This window comes from Crocodylus siamensis, chromosome 1, assembly GCF_052110815.1.
Source record: "Crocodylus siamensis isolate JL-2025a chromosome 1, ASM5211081v1, whole genome shotgun sequence".
NCBI lineage: Eukaryota > Metazoa > Chordata > Crocodylia > Crocodylidae > Crocodylus > Crocodylus siamensis.
The window spans coordinates 47,976,454-48,000,159 of NC_143395.1; the positions used below are offsets into that span (position 1 = coordinate 47,976,454).

General features: G+C 39.6%; 1 protein-coding gene across 3 annotated transcripts in view; it reads right to left on the reverse strand.

Moving 5' to 3' along the window:
* Positions 1-23,706, reverse strand: part of KHDRBS2 (KH RNA binding domain containing, signal transduction associated 2) — a 736,982-nt gene that overhangs the window by 377,647 nt on the left and 335,629 nt on the right. For all 3 annotated transcript variants that reach the window (XM_090034488.1, XM_090034497.1, XM_090034495.1), the window contains exon 4: positions 15,428-15,574. In XM_090034488.1, coding sequence (XP_089890614.1) covers positions 15,428-15,574 — 147 coding nt within the window. The remainder of the gene's footprint in view (positions 1-15,427; positions 15,575-23,706) is intronic.

Consider the following 23,706-nt stretch of genomic DNA (forward strand, 5'->3'; position numbering starts at 1 on the left):
AGGGATTTCTGGTAGCAAAGCTCAGGGGTAAGGGGCAGGCATTCTGGTCTCAAGACGGTGAACAAGGGGTGGGGCATCTGTGAAAGGGTGGGGCTCCCCTTGAGGTCCTCGACAGTTTACCCAAATTCATTAAGCAGCCCTCCAGTCCAAGTAATTGCCCACCTCTGGCCCACAGTATCTCATGTAGCAACACGGATTAACTAAACCTCATCAGATGCAATCATTTTTGAAGTTCATGGATCCTAAATGAGATGCTAAATACTCGAGATGTCAAGGATGCATATTATTAATCCAGTATGCAGTTAATCAAGTATGTTCTGATACATGCTAATTAGCATGAATTGGAGGAGACACTAGGCATGTGTGTAGGTGCCCTGTTTCACTAGAATTTTTCAAGGGTGGTGGTGGTGGATGAATATTTGAGAGAGAAGATTTAGGAACAACACCCTTGCATTCATGCAGAGGGCTGGACCAGTTGGCCCTTGATGTCACTTCCAACCCTCTAATTCTGTTATTCCATAATTCTTCTGCCATGTCTCCCTGTTACAGAAAATAAGCTTATATAAAGACAAAATGACATAACATAAAAGGGAATCTGTTCATATTTTTTTAAAAATTTTTATTATTGGACACAATTTGGGTAGAATTTTCACTTACCATTTGTCATATGAGAAATTTTTTTTTAAGTGAAGTTGAGCTACAGAAGACTGCACCATCAAATAAAGTAAGGCTCAATATTTTGATAGAAAATAAGATCTCTGACCATGGGAAGAGATGAGTTCTTTGGGACAACTGATTAATTATCTGAAAACAGAGATGGTGGTTGAGAGACAGATGGAGATAGTTAAGTCAAGTTCTCATGTAAGTAGGAAAAAGCATACCAGGGTCTCGTACAGTTTTATAAAGTGTATCAAAGCAATGCATTTAAAATGCTGCAATGAAGTGGTCTGTTAGGCTGCCCATTTCACAAAACAATTTTCAGGGGTTTATACCACTGCTTTTAACTGTACCTGGCTTCAGACTTGCACACAATTTCTCTGTCTGGATAAAGTTTTATTTTATAGAATGAACTAAATCTATAAACTCCCTTTCAAAAATGGCTTAGAAAAGAGTACAGGTGAAGCAGCAACCAAAGAACTTCTTGTCTGGTATATATCAAGAGCTTATATCTCATTTAAAATTTGATCATAACCTTTGTTTACCCTATGCTTGGCTCCTTTCACTACTTTTCAATAGATCAGACTGAGGATGATGATTTGGCAGGGAACATACCTGTCTGTCATGGATGAGGTTACTAAACACCCTTCTCTCACCTTCCAGTGAAGCATCAGAGATTGGCTGCAGCTTAAGATGGGACAGCGGACGTTGGCTTTTTACAGACATTAAGCTCTGCAGCATCTGTATAGATCGAGTGCTTCAGTGGGGCTTTTTAGCGCTTTTATCTAGAAGCTGATTCAATCAGCTATTAGATCAAAGCTCCAAAAAGGTGTTGCAAAGGTTCACAGCTGTACAGACATTGGGTTAGCTCTGGAGCATGCTGAGTTTAAAGTAAAAAACTGGTTTTTGGGTTTTTTTTTTAAATATCTGTAAGCAGCCTTTAAAATGACCAGTATGGTGAGAGTTTGAGAATTCTCTTAGATAACTTCACTGGGTGTCTTGCTCATGTATTCATGGTTAAATTGACTTCCAGATTTAAGTAGTCTCCCAGGTCAACTGATAAGAGACGTTGGGAGTTTTTTGCTTTTCTCTGAAGCATGAAGGTGTAGATTCCTATGACAGCTGAATGTATGACAGCTGAATGTTTTGACTCCAGTTAGTCACTCTTGAGTGCATCCTTAGAGGTGACAGGCTGGGGTTTGTGTAGTGCAAACAGTTGGATTTTTGGGTTGCATAACCCCTAGTCTCTTTTCCCAGTCATTTTAACCTAAAAGACTCAGCTATGTTTGGCACTTGTATGTTCATTCACCCCAGGGCTCTGTGACTTGAGAGCTGATTAAAGTAACTCAAAATTGTGTAGTTGAAATAAAATATAATTTATTCATTTCCCCAATAGTACCAAAAGAACAAAGGGTTAGAACTATGAAAGACCTATGCTTCTAATTCTGTCTTGCCCTCTAATATTTCCTTGCCGATTTTGGTTGTTCCAGTCAGGCCAGCTAACCATCTCTGGTTGGGACAAGCAGTTAGTCCTGCTTCTAATACACTCTATCTTTTATCACCTTGCTAGCCTGGCAGCTCTCACTGGGCCCCCCTGGGTAGCTCTGGCCACTCACTCAGGGTGATCACAGGGTTCTTGATTATTTTATAGTGTCCTTCAGAGTTCTCATTTAGCCTTCAGTAAACCAATCTGTCCTGTACCTGGAGCCAAGTAAGAGATACTTTGTCAATAAACACCACCAGCCTGTATCACAGGCCATTGCATTTCACTCAGGTGCCCTTTATTGAACCTCGGGACTTGCCATGGGACTGCCCATCTAAAACAATGCCCAGCAATGATTTGAAGACATCACAAAATGTGATAACCCACCACTTCCCTTGATAATTTGTTCCTCACTGTTTAAAAAATAAAAATGCACATACATTTTGCAAAAGTTCCTCAAAACTCCACTTAGTGAAAAATCACAGCTACTATTTGACACTGTACACCTTTGCCTGGAATCCTAGGATTTATGCCTATGTCCAGGACATAGGTAATCCAGGTTCCAGGGCTATCTCCCCATGGGGGAATTTGAACTGAGATCTCCTGTGTCAAAGGATGACAAGTCACAGGTCAGTTTGGGCTGAAAGCAACTTACACCCTCGCTGTTGAAGTTAGACTACTGGGCAGGCAAAATAGAGGAGTAAGAAAGGGCCTGAGTCTGTGATCCACTGAGGTACATAGACCCTGCCCTGAGAGAGAGAAGCACAAACTTCAATTCCATTTATGAAATTTTGCATTAAATAGATTTTAACCATGTATTACTATGTGTTGCACAAGATCTCCAATCTTTCTTAAAACTAAACTTAAAAATAAAAACACAATAATTCTTTGTCCATGTTAGAAATTAGTGCTTAAGGAAAAGTTAATTCTGTTTTCTAATTTAATTCAGTGATTGGTAACAGAGTCTTGCCACTACCAGGTTCTGGGTTTCTTCAGTTAGCATGATGATTCATATGCCTACAAAATCCTAAAATAAGCAGTAACTCAATAAATCAAAAAGTGGCAATGGTGCCTTTAATAGAGAATGCCAGTCCCAACTATGTTTTAACCTATCCCTCCTAAACAGGTTATAATCACTGATTTTAATATTCTAACTACACAAGTTATCCCATCAAGTTTCAGCAATGACAAATTTTCCTCATAAGTAAAAATCTCTAATTCCTCTTGCTTAATACTCAGACAATAAACTTTCATACTCCTATTCAGTAAGCAGACAGTATCACATAATTAAATCACAACTAAACTTTTTCCTAAGTCAGACTTTAGTGGGGGCAGGAATCCCAAGTACTTCAAAGGCATTGTAGGGCATCTCATCTCCTTGGGCAGAAATGGTCCTTTGCTTCTGGTAGCTTCTGCCATCATTACCCTCTCTGTTAGGCCACAGCCTTGAACCTGAAACCTCAGCCTACCAGTAATGTCACTCATCCAGGCCTACCACCCTATGGTTAGTCACCAGGGTTGGTCAAGGCTGGTTTAATGCCTCCAGTGGGGCCTAACTCTCCACCCACTCCCTATCATTGGAGTGCCCACCGAGGATCAGGTGACCTTTCACTTCCCCCATATAATCCTGACCTGGAGCAGAAATTGCCTGGGTATCAGGGCTTAATTTGTTTTATGACTGTTTTTCTGGTCCTTCTGGCTTTCATCTTGGTTCTACTTTCTGTTTGATCACCTTGCTTCTTGACCCCAGCTTTCTTCTGAACTTTGTTCTTTGTTGTTCTCTTGGCTTTCTGAATTGGCTCACTCTTATACCCCACCCTTGGATTGGTCCTTGATCTGGTTCAACTTCTGAACCTGATCACTCATCCTGGCCTTGGTCAGTGTCTCGATTCCCCAAGAAGCCCTGGGCTTGGTTGCTCACATCATGGCACGACAGCACTTTAGTTATGCTACTGTACATTTTTGCACTTAAATGGCAGCTTTCTAGCTGTGTAACTGGCATTTTTTGGACTTACATATAGGTAGCAATACTATTTTTCCTGCACTCTGTACTTGAAAGCAGTAGGCTACATGCTGGCCAGGCATGTATATACATATACTTGAGTCTAAATCTTGAAAATGTAGCCAGCTATAAACTCATGATTAGTTGGTATTAGACTCCACAAATGGTTAAGCCCTAATAATTGAGTGGTTAATCTGACTAGAAAACTTCAGGCCAGGATTCAAAGCCATCCTCACTCATGATGTCACCAAAGAAAGGCAGACAGGGCAAATGGAAGGTTGTGTGGCTCACAGACGCTGCTGATACTGTTCTGGAAGGGAGAGCTTTAATGACAGCACTTGAGAGGGTCCTGAATAATATATGACCTGTGGTGTGGTGTTTAAAGTAGTGACCTGGGAAGTCAGAGATGCATTTTCACACACCCTGTGGGTGAGGAGGGGAGGGGTTGACTCTGAGTCTCCTATTTCCTGGGCAAGTGCCCTAATCACTCAAATATTAGATCTAAAACATGGGTAGGCCTTTCTCCTACACTTATCAGCTATGCTAAGGCACACACCAGGGTTGCCAACCAATTTTTTTTTTACTGACAATCTGCAAGCTTTTTACTGACAGCCAATGTTTTTCACTGACATAATTGTACTTATATACATTTTATATAATGTAAATGTAACTCTTCTGCCAGGCCTTGTCCTGCTGTCCAGAAGGGCTGGATTTAAATTTAGGGGTTTAATATAAACCTTAACAAAAAAGTTTGGTTGTCAGTAAAAAGTTTGCAGTAAAATAAATAAATAAATAAATAAATAAATGTCTTGCATTGACAGCTCTGCTTGACTGCAGTGATGGTTTTACACTGTGTCATCTGCACCCCTATATCCTTATGCCCATGACTACACCCTGAAATTTTTTCCCTCTGCCCCAGCCCACACCCCAGCCTCACACCACTGGCTCTGCTCCCCCATTCCCAGCATGGACCCCCTCCCCCCACGCAAAAAATTCCTGAAATGCAGCAATATTTTAGAGAGTGTAGGAGGCAGAAGCAGTGCATGGATAAGAAAACACTCCCTGTACAGTGAAGCACTCCTGCTCAGACACCAGAGATTCCATCTGTACTCTGTCAGAGCTTCAATCAAGCTGTGGTTGTTTAGTGTTTTTAATGATGGTTACATTTTTAAAAAAAGAACTTTACTGACATCCATTTTTAGACTGATTTTTTATTTTCAGTCAGTAAATTTACTGACAGTGGCCCCTGTGATACACACAAACATGCCTGTCTATGTACCCAGCCAGTACATAGCCCTACCATACATGTTCAGTTTAAATGCACAAATAAAGTCAAGGCCAGAACTAGCCAGATGACTAGAACACTGCCATTTTGATGAACAAAGGGAAACAGCTCTCCACCCTAGAGGCAGGGAGGTGCTTAATTAATTGTGTTAGTCTAAGTTTTATTAAGGTCAATGTGAAATACCATGGTAAAGAAATGGGTCCTTTCCCTCCTGTTCAATTTTTCTAGCTCCACAATTCTCCCCTGTATGTTTGAAACAAAGATAATTTCAAGACCCTATGAGAAGAAATCCTCTTTCTAATTTGGTGTATAAACTCCCTGAATGTGTTATTTTCCTCATATTACCCAGGTCATTTATAACAACTGATTTCTTTCAGTTAACTTTTATTTTGATAGTAACTCCAGTGCAATTAAAACAAGCTTTCAGTAAAAGATTACTAAATTGCAGTTTCATTTATTGTAGAGACCCCATCCATTCATTTTATTTAAATTAATTTACATAAGAAACCTAGCACATGCATTATGAATCTCATATCTAGGAATCCCTTTGAATCTGTTAATAGTTGGCCCAAGCCAAAAGCTTGGATTAGGACCATAGTTACATTTTCTGTAAAAGAGTTTGAAATGTGAAGCATATAAATGCAAAAACAAGGAGCAGAACTGCTACTGTAAAGACAGCCACCCCCATACGCTGAGGCATTTGAAATCCAAGTTTTGCTGCTTGAGTCCACTTCCATCAATGAAAAAAGCCTCACAGTATGCTTTTGCCTTTTTATTGTGGACAAATGAAATAGACTGAAGTTAAATGACTTGGCCAAGACAAAAAAGTATGTGATTGGCAGAACACAACTATATAAACCTTATCTCCTAGCTTAGGACTCATGCTTTAACCATAAATGCTCCTTCCTTTGTCACTGATGATTATAAAACTGATGAATATAAAACAAACTGATGATTATAAAACATGCAATTGATATGTATAATAGCAACACATAACATTATTGTGTATGATACATTTTGTTGCCATTCCCTAGTAATTGCTTCATAAATAGTACTTATTTTACATTTATTTTTCATATCCAGTTTTATAATTTGTGGAATACAGATGCCAGACCTCTGTCTGGCCAAACCTCAGTCAAAAGGCCACATGTTTTTGGTGGGGAGGTTTGTAACCCTTGGAACCAGAAGGATTTTATATTGTGCTCTGTGTCATTCTACACTCTAATTTCTTGCACGCTGCAATTAAGGCATAGTTTTTTGTGCCTTTGAGAAAACAGTAGCATTAATACAGATTTCATATCACAACACATGAATCTTATTGTTTTAGTCCAAGAGCACCGCTCGTGGTCTGTTACTGAACAAAAAATCTACACCCTACAGGGATGAGCAGTAAAGGGAAGCCAGTAAAGTTAATTCATAAATATAGACTCTAAAAACAGCTTGTAAATATTTAAAAAATGTAAGCAGGTAAATATTTTTTTAAAATTAAGCATAGGCTAAGTAATGTGTTGAGGTTAATAATCCCTATAAAATTTTTCAAGCATGATAAATTCAGTCACTCTGTGAGGCAAAACAATAAGCTACCTCTGTTAGCAATGATTTCCCTTTTAAACTGATTCCTCTCTGTGTCAGAAAGGCTTTATCAAAGGATTTCTTTCATTGCCTAAGTATGCCTGTAGAATATTTGAAAAGGTCTTAATCCACTTAAATACAGGAGTATCAACCCTTCTGATGAATGTGTGATTGTCAAGTGGTTATATCACCTTGAAGCAGCAGCAAAGCTAATCCCAGGCAAGGAACATTTCTGGGTCTGTTATGCAAACAAACAATTGGCTCATCATGACACACTTTTTAAGAAGTTTTGCATGCAGGGTCATGGGCTCCCTTTGCTTTCTCAGACATCAGTAGAATTCTATGCTGTTTTTTGCTATCCATTTGATATATAGCAGAAGTAGTAATAGCATATATAAGAAAAAAAAACAATTTTAATATGATTTAGTGTTTATTATTTTTCTCTTCCTAAAAATCCCTCATTTTGAAGGATGTTTCAAGGTTTATTTTATCAAAATTAGAATGTGCGATATAAACTTAGTACCTATACTTGAGCTAACAGAACTTGTCTTCAGATTAACTATGAAATCTAAAAATCGCAAACAAAACCTTTCAATAGTTTAACACAAACTTGGAAGAAAAAGAAATTCAGTCATCCTTCATTCTGTCATAACACTCTTTATCTGTGCAGTTTTCCACAACCTTCACAGAACACCCACTAAGGGTATGTACAATTGTTCACTGCACCTGGGGTATGTTCAGACAGTTTGCTTTAAGCTGCATGAATGTAGACTGGAAGTAGTATGTGCAGCCATCTGTTGTTCCTGGGAGCCATGTGGGGAGCCCAGTTAAGGTAATGGGGTGGGGTCTGATTGGTGGGGGAGGGCTAGCAGGTCTGCAGAGGGGGAATTGATAGGATCAGGAGAGGGCTGGTAGGTCTGGAGGGGGTTGTTAGGTCAGGACAAGGAACAGGGACAGTGGGGGCTAAAAATATCCCAGTCAGGGTTTAGGGTTGGCAATAGCATAACTTCTGGGTTGGGGTGCACGGCTGGGCTTTCCCAGCCACTCATCCCAGCTGCACTGTGAAGGTGGGGATGCATTGTGAATGCATAAAAGCATTCGCAAGATCAGATTAATTTTTTCTTAGATTCAGTTAACCCAATCTTAATCTAAACTAGATTAGATGAACTAATTTATCTTGGGCATTTGTGCAATTTATCCCCTCTATATGTCTGTACAATTGGTCATTTAGATCAACCAAACTCTGTTTAGGTTGATCTAAATGTAACACTTGTTTATACCTTACAGATTATAAAGCACTTTCAATATGTCAAATTATGTAATGTTTTATCAACATCTTTGGTATTTTCTTCTATAGGCAATTCAGAATTATTTTTTTTTAAAAAAGAACCCCTCTAATTTCAGTTTATATTCTATTTTTTTCATTGTACAAATTCTAATTCTAAGATATATTAACTTACAGTCTCTAGAAGTATTCTATCCTAGGCAGTATATCATTAGTTGCGTATTACATGGGCATATCTATGCAATACACTTTCCTCAAGATGACAACAAATTACTGCACAGTAAGCATCACCACCTACATGTGCAGACACTTACTGTGCGGTAATTTGCTTTAATCACAAGTAAATTTAATACCTGTAAATACAAGTAGCAAATTCAAGAGTAATTGTTGTGCAGTATGGCATACATAGATGGCTGACCAGGAGCAAATGTGCTCCCAGTGAGCCATATTGCAGGGAGCAGAAGATTGCTCCCTGCCCTGGGAGCTACTTGCTGCTGGGTCAGGTTCTGCCATCAGAGCCTGGGTGGGGAGAATGCCCCCCTGCCCTGGCATCAGGCAGCTCCTAGCCCCCACTCCCCACTTGTGGAGCTGGGTCTAGGAAATAAGACTCTCCCAGCCTTCTCTCTATGATCACATTCACAGAGTGGGGGCTGGGAGTTCTCTGCTGCCGGGCGGGAGGGAGCAATGTCCCAGCCCCCACCAGGAAACAGATGTTTCCTGGCCCCATGGCTCTTTGGCAGTCTCTGGGATAGCATCCAGGGGAAAACTAGAGCTTTCCCCACTGCTGCAGGGGGCAGTGTAGGGCCAGTGAGGGTGGGAAAAGACCGCTGCCATGATCAGCAAATCTGTTCCTGCTTCCCCACATGTATAGATGCCTGCCCTATACATTTGCACATGTAGATGCGCCCCAGGACTATGGAATACAAACTGAGTTTTCAGTGAACCCACCCTCATCAGGATTCCATTGGGTTAGCATGAAGGGGATGAGAGTAGGGAAGTGATGATGTAGTCCTAATTTATTAGCCATTTGAAAGGACCATGAGATTTCCTAATGACAAAGCCTACAACACAAATTCCTATGCTGTACTCCATGCTAATCAAGTGGAGTCCTGTAAGGACAAGATTACTGAAAACTCTCAGTGGGTGCATCTGCACATGCACTTTAATGCATAGTAGACTATCACTGCACATTGAAGTGGCACATAAAAAAAGTGCTATTATGCTAATACACAGTAAAATAAGCTATTGTGCATTAATCAACATCTAAAAAAACATATGCTTGTGCTACTGTGCACTATGGCAACCTAATGCGCATTAATTTAGTACCTAAGTATATAGATGTACTCCAGGAGGCTGGTGGTGGGGCTTTAATTAGCGAGCCACACTAATTTAAACACCCAAGAGTCATGTGCACCATCATTTCTGAGTTGCAAAATGGAGGCAAGGCAATTGGAACTTAAGCTCATCTAGAAAACTTAGGGGTTCTTTGCTGAGGTGGAGTGATATTGGTCTTCATAATGACTTGCCAAATATGAAAGAAAGAAAAAAAATTCCCCCAAGGTCAGATTGGTAAGGACTACAAAGTATTTGCTTTTCTGTGTGATGTAGAGTGTAGTCCTCTTCCTAGGATATTCTGAGTATATACTACTACTTATGAATATGAACTATCCCTGTGATTGCATTGTCAGGGCAGTTCCCTTTCTCCCTTGCTTCTATCTGTAGCAGGTTGTAGGTTTTGTTAGTGTTTCAGAAACCACGCCTTGTAGTTACACCTGAAGGTGTAAAGTAGCTATTTTGGGTCTTCCTTAGGTAAATGATTTCCTTCTAATACAAGGGACCAGGAGGCCCGGACTTGATGGCCCAGGAGGCCCTTTCTAGTTCTATGTTCTGACCAGTTACATATCCATTATATTAGTCTCTTACACAGTGTTCAAATAAAATCTTTGAGTGTTCAAATCAAATCTTACTGGAGAATTATTCTCCTGAAGTAACTGCACAGAAAATCTAGTCAGTCAGGTAGTACAAAAACAGAAGGAATGTTATGATCCCCTGAGATTGGTAGCAAAATAAACATTATTTATCAGTTATTGAAAGTTTGAAGAAGGCCAGAATATTTTTCCTATATAGGTGATCTTCCAGTCACATACTGGTTTCAATCTAATGGAAGGTAGTCCTTAGCTAAGTATAGACAGTCAAAAAATCTGAAGCTGAATTGATTCAATCTTTGCAGGTTAGTGTAACCTGAGTAGGTTGAACTGATAAGCAAGTGAACAGACATACACTTTTGATTGTAGAAATGCAGCCACATGTGGCCAGAATCCAGGAAGTGCTTGAGCATGCCTCCCTGCTCTACTGGAGCAGACAGCTTGGGTCAAGGTTAGCATGCCCATCCTAAAAGAAGGTTTTTTGGGGGAGATGCAAAGCATCCTGGGATGCTGGGGGACTGTGACTTAACTTGAATCTGGAGGGGATCCAAAGTTCCATAAACCTATTTATCTAAGTCAGTTCAGTTTGATACTGTATCCAACCAGGTTTATCTTAAACTGGTTTGAGCCATTTTGAAGGCAGTTTATGTGCACCAAATTTTTTTTTGATGGCTTGAAAATGGTATTTAGAGGTTTGGTTTTGGGGAACTGGCTTATAGGGGTGTGTGTGTATGTGTTTGTGTATGTGTGTATATATGCACTAGAATGGTTCAGGATGGGCAGCAGGGGCTAATTAATTTCTAAAAGCCTGGGTGTCTCACACACTGCTTTCTCAGCCTTCCGAAACAGACAGGTTGTGTAACAAACAAGAACACAGTCTGAGAAACTGGGGGCATGTACCACACTTCCATAACATGAAATAAAGAGGCACTAGTTCTCAAGACCAAAGAGGGGGCACTGAAATTCCTGTTTCGCAGGGATGTGCATGTGATGACGGAGTATGCTGGTGAAACAGAACATGGGCAGTCTAATGAACACAGAGAGACCAATCAGTGATAGCCACAGATGATGAGTCATCAGGAGTTATCAGGAGGGAAGGAGAATACAAAAGCAAAGACTTGAAAGTAACAAAGGGCCTGGGTTCCCAAGAGGGTCCCTGAGAGGGGTTCCCGTTACCATCCTCATCCCCCAGGAGGGGTCCCCAAGGTCACCATGGACAAAGGGCACACCACTTCCCATCTCATCCACCCCACTGGGGGATGGGCTTCAGCATCCCACCTCCAGGTTGCTGTCATCTGGCACCTAATAGAGGGCCTTCAGAGTGAAGCCTGTGTCCTGGAGATATGCTGCTTGACTCTGGCAACAGCCCTAGGATTGGCAGATATATAGAATTATTTAATTGCTTGCATTGTGGCTTTTTCTATTACCCCTGTGTATCAGTACATTTGCCTATTATTGAAGGGAGAGGTCATGGTTGGTCTGAGGGACAAGGCATCTGGGTCCTAAATCCAGAGCCAACATGTTGTGTTACACATTTGAACCAGTTTCTGATCAGTTATACCAGTTTACATCAAAGTGCCTTGGTTTTAAAAACTTGTCAGTCACTAAATTAATGAAAGCTACAGATATTATATGGTATTATAATTAATTTAAATTTCTATTGGAGAGATCCCAGAACACTACCTGAGGCAGAATTACTTTTTACTTCAGTATGAACTAGAATTTGCAATATTCAATACAATTTTGGTTACTGAAAATTTTCATACTCTCCTTGGGCCAGACTGAAGGTGAAAAGGAAGAAGCTACTTTACAGAAGAAAGTGCTTATTATAATTTTGGTTCAGTGAATAAATAGAAACTTTTTAATTCTCTATTTTCCCAAACTCCACCAAGGATTGGTTTTCTTTCTCTTTGTTATAGTTTCTTAACATTTACCTAAAGTCTCATTAAAACCTTACAGTAAATAAACAATTGTTTTTTTCCATATTAGTGAAGCTATGAGTCAATATAATCACTATAAGGACAATATTCCACTTATATTTGACATGATTAAAGGAAAAAATAACATAAAGGAGGTGAAAACTCATTTGTAAATTTTATTAGATACCTGCTTTGATATAAATAAAAGTGTTACGTTCTTTTGCTTTCTATCCTCTAATGAAATTGTATGTGTTCCTGACACAATAAATTAGGATTTATAAAAAATACACCATCATAAAAAAATAAAGAGATACCTTAAACAGGAAACAAAATTGAAATTGTCTATTAGAGCATAAAACCCTTAAACCAGGTTGTTATCAGCCAGTTAATAAATGCTTTGTTCGTTTTAAAATAATAATTAAAAAAAACCCAGAAAGGAGATACAACTACCAAACAAGTCATAATAAGTATGGTCATTATTTGTTTAAGGTGATTATTGTTACTGTAAAACAAGTATAAATACCTTATTAACAAGTAAATACAGCATCAAAATATCAACCTGTTAAAAATTGAATATTTAATGAAGTATTTAACCAAAGTCAAATACATTATCCTAACCATGGTATTTTTCTTTCCTTGTTCCCCCAAGACAGAGATATTTAGGAGGAGCAGAACAGATAATGGGCATTTATAAAAAAGGAGACAGAGATGAAAATTATTACTGCTCAGGTGTTATGATTTTTTCACTTATTTTTTTCATGGTGTGTACAAGAAAAAACATTATTTTCTATATAAAGCCCAGACATTGCTTATTACTGCATTAGATTCTCAGAACCTTTCTCACATTGGTTTAATGGGGCAGTATACTACCAGGGCTGTGCAAAGCTTCAGTCCCTGATTCAGTTCAGTGGGGATTTGGCCCAATTTCGTGGCCAAATCTCTGAATTTGAATTGACTCAGAGGACCCTCTAATCTCTCTGAATCAAATTGGAACCATCCAAATTGATTTGGAGAGATTCAGAAAGATTCAGAGATTCGGACACAGAGATAGCTTGAAATGCTTTTTCTACACAACTCTAGGGAGTAGGCAGCTCATGCATGCTGCAATGCTGGGGTGCATGGAGCATTCCACAGGAGTGTGGGGGCTCCCCAGCGTGGTCAGCAGCAGACCTGGAAGTGGACCAGAAGCACTTATGGTCCACTTCTGGGTCCACTGTGGAGCATTCACGGGGTTCCCTCCAACTTGGCAACCGGTGCCTCCTGGGTCTGGGGTGGGGCACCTAGGGTTCCCCTGCAGCTGATCACCAAGCCAGGGGGAGGGAATGTGGGGGGCTCCCCAGCATGCTCCCTGGTGGATCCAGAAGTGGACTGGAGGTACTTCCATGCTACTTCCAGGTTCACTGCTGAGCAAGTGGAGGACTCCCCCACACTCCTGTGGGACACCCCAGCATCGCGGCATTTACAAGCCATGCTGGAACCTCGAGGTATGTAGATAAAACTTTTAAAGCTGTGTCTATGTCTGAATAGATTCAGCTAAATTGAATCAGGGACAGTGATCAAAATCAACTAATCAAGTTACTGTCCCTGATTTGGGCTGAATCTGAATCCAAAAGGGCCTGCTTTGCACACCCCTATATGCTACTACTCAACATGGCACCTGTTAATGTAGCTGTAGTATTTTCCTCCTAGAGAGTAAGTTACTATATTAAAAGATAATTATTAAGTTTGGAATCTCAAGAAATTAGAAAATATCAGAAATAAAGTTTACTAATTTATCTTCTTCCCCCTTATCTGTACACAATACAATATAGTCTTTACTATTTTTTCCACAAAACCCTTCTCTTGGGATGAAGGAGGACTGTGTAGTGAAGGACACTGATTCCCTAGGACCCCAGCCTTTGTTATTATAGAAGCTAGCTGGCATATGATGGGATTGCAGAAAGAGAAAGAATAATTTTACCAGCGGAGGTGGGTAAATGCTGTCCTGGATCTGCCTTCTTGGAAATGGTTGAATTATTTTAGCTGAAATTTTGCCAAAAAATATATTCAGACTGACATACACCCAGCATGGGAAATTGTAGTTTAAAGTTAAAATTGGCAAAGTCATGAACAACTGAAAATGAGGCTTAGAATGGAAATACTGGATAACCTTAATATTTCCTGATTTTCAGGAACTTATTGTTTAATTATAAAAAACACATGCTACCATTGGGCTTGGCATGTCCACATCATTTACTTGCAGCCAAGCTGTCATTCTATATGATATTGTCAACCTTTTTATTGCTTTGTTGATTTACCTTGAAATTTTTTTGCCCCTCCTCCCCAGTTGAATGTCTTGAAACAGGTATTGTATCAGTGAAAAACTATCACTTTTCATAAATTCTTACAAGATCACTTAATTTTAGTCTATGGTTCTGTTCTAGAAATATGGGATGAAAAAATAGATACAAATGACCCTGATCCTATTCTATTTTCAGGATATATATGTCTTTTTGGGCTAGCAAGGGCAAAGGCATGTGTCTTGTTTTAAGATTGTGACCTTATTGCACCCAGGGAAACATATAGAGCAGAATTCTATTTCAGCTAGTGCATGACCAAAATGCAGCTTAAAACTAACTCTTAGTTACCCAGTTGAAATGGACCAATTCTATTATCCAATCTGGACATGTAAGGACCCCCATTATATGAATAGGAAGATGGCTGCATGTCTCCATTTCTGTAATGGAGCGCAGTGTAAATCACAAATGGACATATATAATTGAAAAAGGGGTTTCCTCTCTAATCTGTCCTATTCTATGGTATTCTAGGGTTTTTGTTTCCATTTTTAAAAAGCAGTTAAGTATGTGTTTAAGTGTTTTCCTAAATAACAATGGTTCTCTAAATTCAGAAATTAGTCAGAATTAGATTTCTGAGTGACAGCAAAATTTAAATGGAGCATAAATATGAGCATGAAATCTGAAAAACATGCATTTTTCATGTCAGATACAATTTATATTTGCTTAGAGGAAGATATTGGGATAAATTATAGTCAACAATCAAAATGCTAGTATAAATACACCACGATTATACATCTTCCTATAGACTCAAAGCTATTTCTATATTGCTGTCCATGGCCTACAACCCTAAAAAACACAGACAGTGTTTCAGAGAATTTACATGTAACAGCAGATTGTTCGGTATCGCTTAAGATGGCTCTTTGGAAGATCGTGTTATTTCTCAAACTGGTAGGCTCTTAAAGAATGACTATCTCCAAGGCAGCAGAACTATACACACACACAAATATGCCATAGACCACTTACTGGAACTAGGAATTTTTTAATCTCTTCCAAGGCATGACTCATACGTGAATAAGCTTCCCCAGGTGGAGCAAACACTTCAATTAATACATGAAGCTCATCACTCAAATGTGCATACTTGGCTTCCCCACTTTTCCTTAGCTCTTCTTCCTGTGAAAAAACGTTATTTATAAAAATAAGAATCTACTCATTTTGCATTAGTTTAACATTTACAGTGAAAATGACAAAGGACATATTTAAGCAGACTTCCAAATTGTTAGAAAAATAAAATTCTAGTAAAAGCCACTTAAAATTTAAAAATCACTTTTGAGTGTCTGAGTGATAAAACCAGCATAATTATCTACAACCAACTTTAATCATAGCAGAGAAAAATGCGAAATACTTCAAAACCAAAAATTGAAATATCATTAACCCAATAATACAAAAATATATGCAAGAGAGAGCGAACTGGCATGAACTTTCTCTGTACTAAGATGTTTCCACCCAGAATTTTACTTTTTATTCATTTGAATTGTGTATTGATTTCCACCTAGACCATGCTCCATTTTTTAATGAAAATGACATGGTATCATTAAGGAAAAGGATAGCCCTTACAATAAAAGCCTTCACTTGAAATCAGGTAGTCAGAATTTCATTTCTAGCTCTGCCATAGACTTCCTGTGTACCATTGTAAATATCACTTAATTAATCTTTGCAGACAAGGTTCTTTGGGTAAATCCTATATTGTTTACCAGAATAACTCAAATTGTTGGAAAACTAAGTGCTTTACCATTCCATCCAGGAAGAGCACAGACCATTTGCAGATGCTTCCTTAGCCTGATGAAGGGCGTTTGTTCCCAAGAGCTTGCTAAGAAGAATTTTTACATCTATTTGAGTTGGTCTCATAAAAGATATTGGATTTACCCAAATAACCTTGTTTGCTTATGTCCTTAGACCAACATAGCTACAACCTGTACCCCTTAATCACTCTTTAATCTTTATTTTCTGTTGACGAACTATTTTTTTTGAAGTACTTGATCTTTATAGTTTTAAACAGAGATATCACTGGATACATCTACATGTGAAATTAATGTAATGCAATAAACTCCAGAACAGTTTGAGCCAGAGCTAACTGCTCCTAGGTGCAGTGTCTACACATGAGCCTGGGACTGCAGCAAATAGAGCTGGAGCAGAGCAGCCCTGGGATGGCAGAGGGCACAGGTGTCAGCCCCAGGTTCTGGGTGGTGGCATCAGGCAATGGAGGGGCTGGCAGGAGGCAGGGTTCTGGCTCCAGCTAACTGGGCTGCCTGGGTGCAATTTGCACCCAACAGTACTATCTTACAACAGAGTTAATTAATTTACTTTGCCCTACTACCAGTGCATGTGTAGACTATGATGCTTTACTGTGGAGCTAATTAATCTATTCTACAATGAAGTGCACATGTGGATGCATCCATTGACAAGTGCATAAAACAGTTTATAAGGAGATGTTACACTGCATTTCAGTGTACTGGAACAAAAATTTTATCACAGCCCATACAATAATTTAATATGAAGAATTCTTAACAAATTAGAGTTTGGTAAAACAAAATGTTATAACAGTAATTGTTCCAAGTTTCATTCATATTTCTCGGTCTGATCCCAAAGAGAGAATAAACAAGCACAATGTCACTGAATCCATTTATTTTCCAAATGAAGACAAGGGCAAAAAATCTGAATCACTATATTTATCAGCCTTTACACAGCTGGCCTAATAAAAAATAGATGGGTACATAAATGGATGTATACATTAGTCATATGATTTACTGCTACATTTCTTTTCCATGTCACGTTTGAGATATGCTGATAGCATGGTAATATTTATTGTTTCATCAACACACTTAGAAACTATAGGTTTCTTAATTTCAGGCCCTTCTCCCCCAATACACTGACAGTCTTCCTATTTTCCCTATCCAGAAGCTGTTTCCAAATAGTAAACTCATAGGGACAACATGGAGAAGATTGTCACTGTGCATCTTCCCTAGGTACAGGTTGTATCTTAATTTTTCTTACATACTTGCTTCAAATTTCAGGCAAATTAGACAACACCAAATATTTTTACATCAATTAATGCAAACCTTGGTTCAAGAACTTTTCTCTGCCTCTTAGTCTCTGAAGCATAGAGCTGCCAGGCTCCCTACTTCTACAGCCTTTGTTTTTTAGAATATTTCATATTGAGTAATTCAAATAATAGACATTTTTGCTAGCTCACATAGACAGACCTCAACCCAGAGTTGGGAAAAATACTTCCTGAAACTTTATAAAACCTTCTCTCTGCCTAAAGTTTATATACACACCAAGTTCCACATTAAGAGAATACATGATTATCAAGAGAACCTTATGGAATATGTTAATGGAATTTTTTGCTGTAAATATACCCATAAACAGTAGTTATCAGCTACACACATTGTTTTCAAGAAGTTACAGCATCCATGTGATCCCATATATGATTATGCTCCTGCTCAACACAAGTCCTACCCTAGTCTTTTTTGATGCTTCATGGAAGTTATAAACTCCTACTGCATAAATCTCAACCCTGATGCAATACAAGTCTCATTAAAGTTAAGAAAAATCTATTCTGTTGACTTTTAATTACATGAACATGAAAATGACCTACTTTTATTAATTCTAAGTAGAGCAAGGACATTTCTAGATCTAAATTCATCAAGATTATAGAGTTAAAATTTTAAAGCCAGAAGAAACCACCTAAATCATCTATTCTGACCTCCTTGAGGATACAGAGCATAGTGTTTTACTCAGTAATTCCTTTTTGGAAGGAATAATCACCTTATTATGTAAGTATATGCTACTGAGTTCAATATGTGTGGCTAAACAGCATATATTTTAGAAAGGCATCCAATACCATTTTAGGGACTTCATGTGATGATGACTTCATCATTTTCCTTGGTAACTTGTTGCAATGATTACTTTTACTGGTAGGAATTTGTATCTCATTTCCTATTTGATTTTTTCTAACTTCAATCCAGTGCTGCAGTAGCAACTCCATAGTTGTGGTTGTAACACATGTAATTATTTCATGTTTTTAATGAGCTTAAAAATCAGAAATGTCTATATCACTGCAGTAAGAAATATTATTAACATGCTTTTTTTCTCTGAGTCAAATCTCTACACAAACAGAGATTAGTCTGAGGTTTTTTGGAAAAGTCAGCTAAACTTTTTAAAAATATAGCTCAGAATTTAAATATCCTATATTCATGAATGCTGGAAAAAAATCTTAAGAGAATGAGACTATTGTGAGAACACTGAGCATATAATACTGGCTTTATGCATTATAGAAATGTAAACATCTTAGAATTTCAAAGCCTAATGGAGTTATAAAAGTTCTTCACTAGCCTTGTGGAGCTTGCAAGTATTAAGGAATTCACAAACATTAACCTCACCATTTATTTTTTAAGGTCTGATTTTCAGTTTATAATGTACTCATGTACTCATTAAAAACATCTCAGGATATGCATATACACTGCTTGCCACAATATTCAATCTTTAAAATTAAGTAAAAATCCCCTCATATCAATATTCAACACCTGCAAATCCATGGGCAGTAAGGAAGGGAACAGACATTACCCTTCCTGAAACTCATTCGTGTGGCTATCTTGCTAAAACTTCCTAATTTAAAATCTATTCAACATAGCATAAGAAAGGCAGGGCAGCCAGGCTAACCAGCTTGGGTGCCAACACTGGGGTTGGAGAGGGGAGGGGAAATAAAATAGCAGTAGCTGTGCTGTTAACTTGCCAGCAGCAGTGAGTGCAGCAGTGCAGCCATGCTGTACCATGTGTGGCTGCCACCCAGGTTGCTCAAGCATCTTGTTATGCCTGCTGTTCAATTCTGACTCAGAGACACAAAAAATCTCAATCACATTTCTTTTCAGGGGTTAAAAGTAGGCCTGTGTAAAGCTAGTATTCACTTCAGATTTGGCCAATTCGGGGGCAGTGATTCAATTCAGTCATTCCAATCACTGTATCAAATTGATCTGACTGAATCTGATTCAGAGATTCAGCCGCCACTGAATTGGCTGAATCTCTGAATCAAACAGGCCCCTCCCCTACCTACTCTCCCAGCCCCATCAATGGCTGCCCTGCCTGGCCCTAGTGCCCTGGCTCTTTAAAAATAAAGCCCTGCACTCATTGGCTGCTGCCAGGTGGTGGGGGGGAGGGGCATCCCTGCTGCTCCCCATTGTCCTGCATTGCGTAGGGGGCTCTGCCACAAGCTCTTATGCCTTGTCCGCTCTCCCAACCTAGTCAATGGCTGTCCTGCCCAGCCCCAGTGTCTCAAAACTTTGTTTTTTTTTAGCCCCGGCGTCACCAGCTCCTGCCAGGTAGGGGGACGATCCCTGCTGCCCCCCACTGCCCCATGCTGCATGGGGAGCTCTGCCACGAGCCCCCCAAACCCCCAATGGCCACTGCAGCATCCAGTGAGTGCAGGGCTTTTTTTTTTTTAAAGAGTGGAGATGCTGGGGCTGAGAGGGCAAGCTATCAACAGGGCTGGGCAACTGGGAGGTCTTATGGCAGACCCCTCCCATGGACCATGCAGCAGTGGAAGGGCAGCAGGGATTGCCTCCCCATTTGGCAGGAGCCAGTAAGTGTGGGGCTTTTTACTTATTTTAAGAGCCAGGATGCTGGGCCAGGTGGGGCACCATTGACAGGGTTGGGAGAGCAGGCAGGGGTGAGGGGGCACTTAGGGGGCTGGGGGAGCAGGCAGGGGATGGGGCCTGTTAGAAGTCCCCCCATGGTCACCTTCCCCCTCCTCCAGCCTCTGTCCCCTGCCCCCTACTTACCAGTACAGAGTTCAGGTTTAGCTCCCTGGAGCAGTGAGCAAGGAATGCCCGAATCTAATCTCTCCAAAGTTTTCCAAATCTTTTCCAAATCAATTCAGAGAGTTTCAAATTGATTCAGACCTTTTTATTGGTCTCACAATTTAATTTGGATTTGGAGATTTGGCCACTGAATTGGGCCAAATCTCCTCCAAATTGAATCAGCATACAAAGCTTTGCATATTCCTATTTAAAAGCAAGGCAATTGTCAGACATCCTTTGCATCACAGTTACGTTAACTCACATGACTATCCTCTTCCTCATATAACTGATGTTTACAAACAAAAAGGTTAATCTTTCTTCTTCATATTGATTAAGATCTTCAGTGAATATACATTAATGCAGTGGCTGTACATTTTTATTTATCATGTCTTTGTAGAACTTAGCTGTTTAGACATTATCATGGATAATTCCAGGAATATTTTCTGACATCTTCTATTCCCAAGGACAACTGAAATCAACCAGAAGTCCTCTGATGAAGACTGCCATTTCATGAAGTAGTTTCTATGACATGCAAATCTGTGAGCTCCATCCTGATCCCAAGATACCATGAATGAGCAATATAGGTAATGGGATCTGATGCTTAATCTCATTATCCCATTTTTGCCTTACGCATGTAGCATGGTAGTAAGTGTGATTGTGAGAACTGCACATCAGATCTGGGCAGTAGCGTCTCATGTAGATGTGCCCATGGGAGTGAAATGAACTAAGAATATACACTAAGTGAAAGAACGGCATTTTGAAGTCCTACCAGTCTTGAAACTTTCTATAAATGTGGAAGACATAGGAGAAGGAATAACATTTGTTTCATTTTAGTGCTCTTTTGGCATTTCACAGGTGACAGCAAAAAAGGAAGGCAGTCAAAAGGTAGCTTTATTCCTGCCACTAGAAAATTTCTGAAGCACTTGATATTTTTAAAAATAATTTTCAGTCAACTCAAACAATGGAGTCTAACACTGAAAATGATCTACAAAAACTTGAATACTTGACTCTGTGTAACATAAAAAAGGAGATTGATGTCATATACTTGGATTTCAAAAAGGCCTTTGACTTTGTCTCCTACAATGTCCTCATTTTTCAATTGAGAAATTGCGGCCTCAACAACTTAATGGTCCAGTGGCTGGGAAACTGGCTCTAAAGTCAGATCCAGAGAGTGTTAATAGACCAAACTGAGTTGACGTGGCAAAAGGTTACAAGTGGTGTCCCTCAAGGCTCAGTACTCAGACCAGTGCTTTTCAACATTTTCATCAGTAGTTTGGATATGGGTGTGGAAGGTGTATTGGCAAAGTTCCCAGATGACACCAAGTTATGGGGGAGTGTGGTTGTGCTGGAAGACAGGCTGAGGATACAGACTGACCTCGAAAGGCTTGTAAAGTGGGCAGATCTAAACCTGATGATGTTTAACACCAAGAAATGTAAAGTGCTCCATCTGGAGAGATATAAACCATAACCTACTTACAGGTTTGGTGGTGCTACACTAGCCAGCACCACAACTGAAAGAGCACAAAATAAACATGGGTCACCAGTGCGATGCTATCGGTGGCAAAGCAAACAACACTCAGGCATGCATCAACTGATGCATCACAAGAATGACTAAGGATGTCACTCTACTCAGCATTGGTGAGGCTGCATCTGGAGTACTACGTCCAGTACTGGGCACCACACTTCAAAAGCAACGTAGAGAAGCTGGAAAGAGTCCAAAGGAAGGCCACACGAATGATTAGAGGTCTGGAGAACAGACCATATGAGGAGAGGCTGAAGGAAATGGGACTGTTCAGCCTGGAAAAGAGAAGACTCAGGGGGGACTTAGTGGCAGCCTTTAAGTATATAATGGGCAAACATCAGGGGCTAAGAGAATATCAGTTCATCAAGGCACCCCAGGGGAAGACTAGGAATAATGGTCATAAACTAATAGAAGATCACTTCAAATTAGACATAAGGAAAAACTTCTTTATGGTTTGTGCGTCCAGAGTCTGGAACAGACTCTCCCCAGATGTGGTACAGTTACCTTCCCTGAAGATCTTCAGAAGACAACTAGATGCACACCTTGTTGGGGTCATCTGACCTCATCAGTCTTTCCTGCCTTAGAGCAGGGGGGCTTGACCTGATGATCTCATGAGATCCCTTCCAGCCCCTAATTTATATTAATCTATGAACTTATAAAAAAAACCAGGCAAATAACCTATTTTTAAATGGAGTAGAAAAAGTAAATAATAGGGCTGTGCAAAATTTTGCTGGTTGTTTTGTTTCTACACTGTTTTAACTCATTTCAAGCTCGAAACAGTGACATTGAAACAAAACAAAAGGCTTCAAAACAGCCTTGAAATGAAACAAGGGCAGTCGAAACATTTTGAGAGTTTTGAAATGTTTCAAGTTTTGAAGCTGAAGCTGGGCTTGGTTGCAGGGAAACTGAAAGTAAGGAGAGGGAGGAGGAAGAGCAGGGAAGGACTGCTCTGATATTGGCTGTATAGCTGGCCAATGACTGTGATCCTTCTCTGAGGTCCCTTACAATCCCAGTGCTCTGGAGAGGGATGGAAAAACAGCATTAAAAGCAGAATTGTTTGAACTGCTTTCTGCCTTGGGGTCAGTTACTGAGCTGTGTCTTCCAGCAGCTCATTAGTGTCAGACAACAAAGGTTATCATTCATTTCCTACATGCTAGCCTAGCAAGTGGGATTCATCAATATCTTTTCCTTTCTATAACTTTTTATTTTATTATTATGTTCATTCATTTCTTTTAATTTATTCCTCCCCCAAAATCCCCTTTTTCTTTTTGTTAGTCTATTTTGATTCTTTTCCCCCAGAAAAGAAATCTGTGCTTTCTCTCACAGTGTACATTTAATTCACTTTGCAGGAAAGCACAGCATATATTGCACATTATAATATAGAATTTATACAGCAACACATACATATATTTATATATGTAATTTATTACATAATGCATATATACACACATACATTACATACATACATTATATAAATACACATACATATACAATTATCTACATATCTTACATAAATCAGATTACATTACAGAAGAACACACAGATTTTCCAGCACACCAAGGCAAAGACATTACAAAACACAGCATGAAGCATGCTGGAAAGCCTTCAGGGAAGAGAAGAGGGGGTAGAGGGACAGCTGTAAGTCCCCCCTCTACCCCCGCAAACTGAGATAGCCTCTTTGCTACAACAAGCAGGCATGAGGCTTCCACTAGTTCTACAGTAGCAAGGAGAGGGGAGCAGTGCCAGTGCCACTGACTGTGCTTGAGTTTGCATCCCCTCCAAGAGCACCAGCCGTAACCCCCACTACCACCACCATGAAAACAAGCAGCAGCAGCAGCATGACAGTCTCCTCCACACCCATTTCAGTTCCCATGCTAATCTTTCCAGTGCCAGAGGAAAAGCTGGAGCTGGAGCTGGATCTGAGTGCC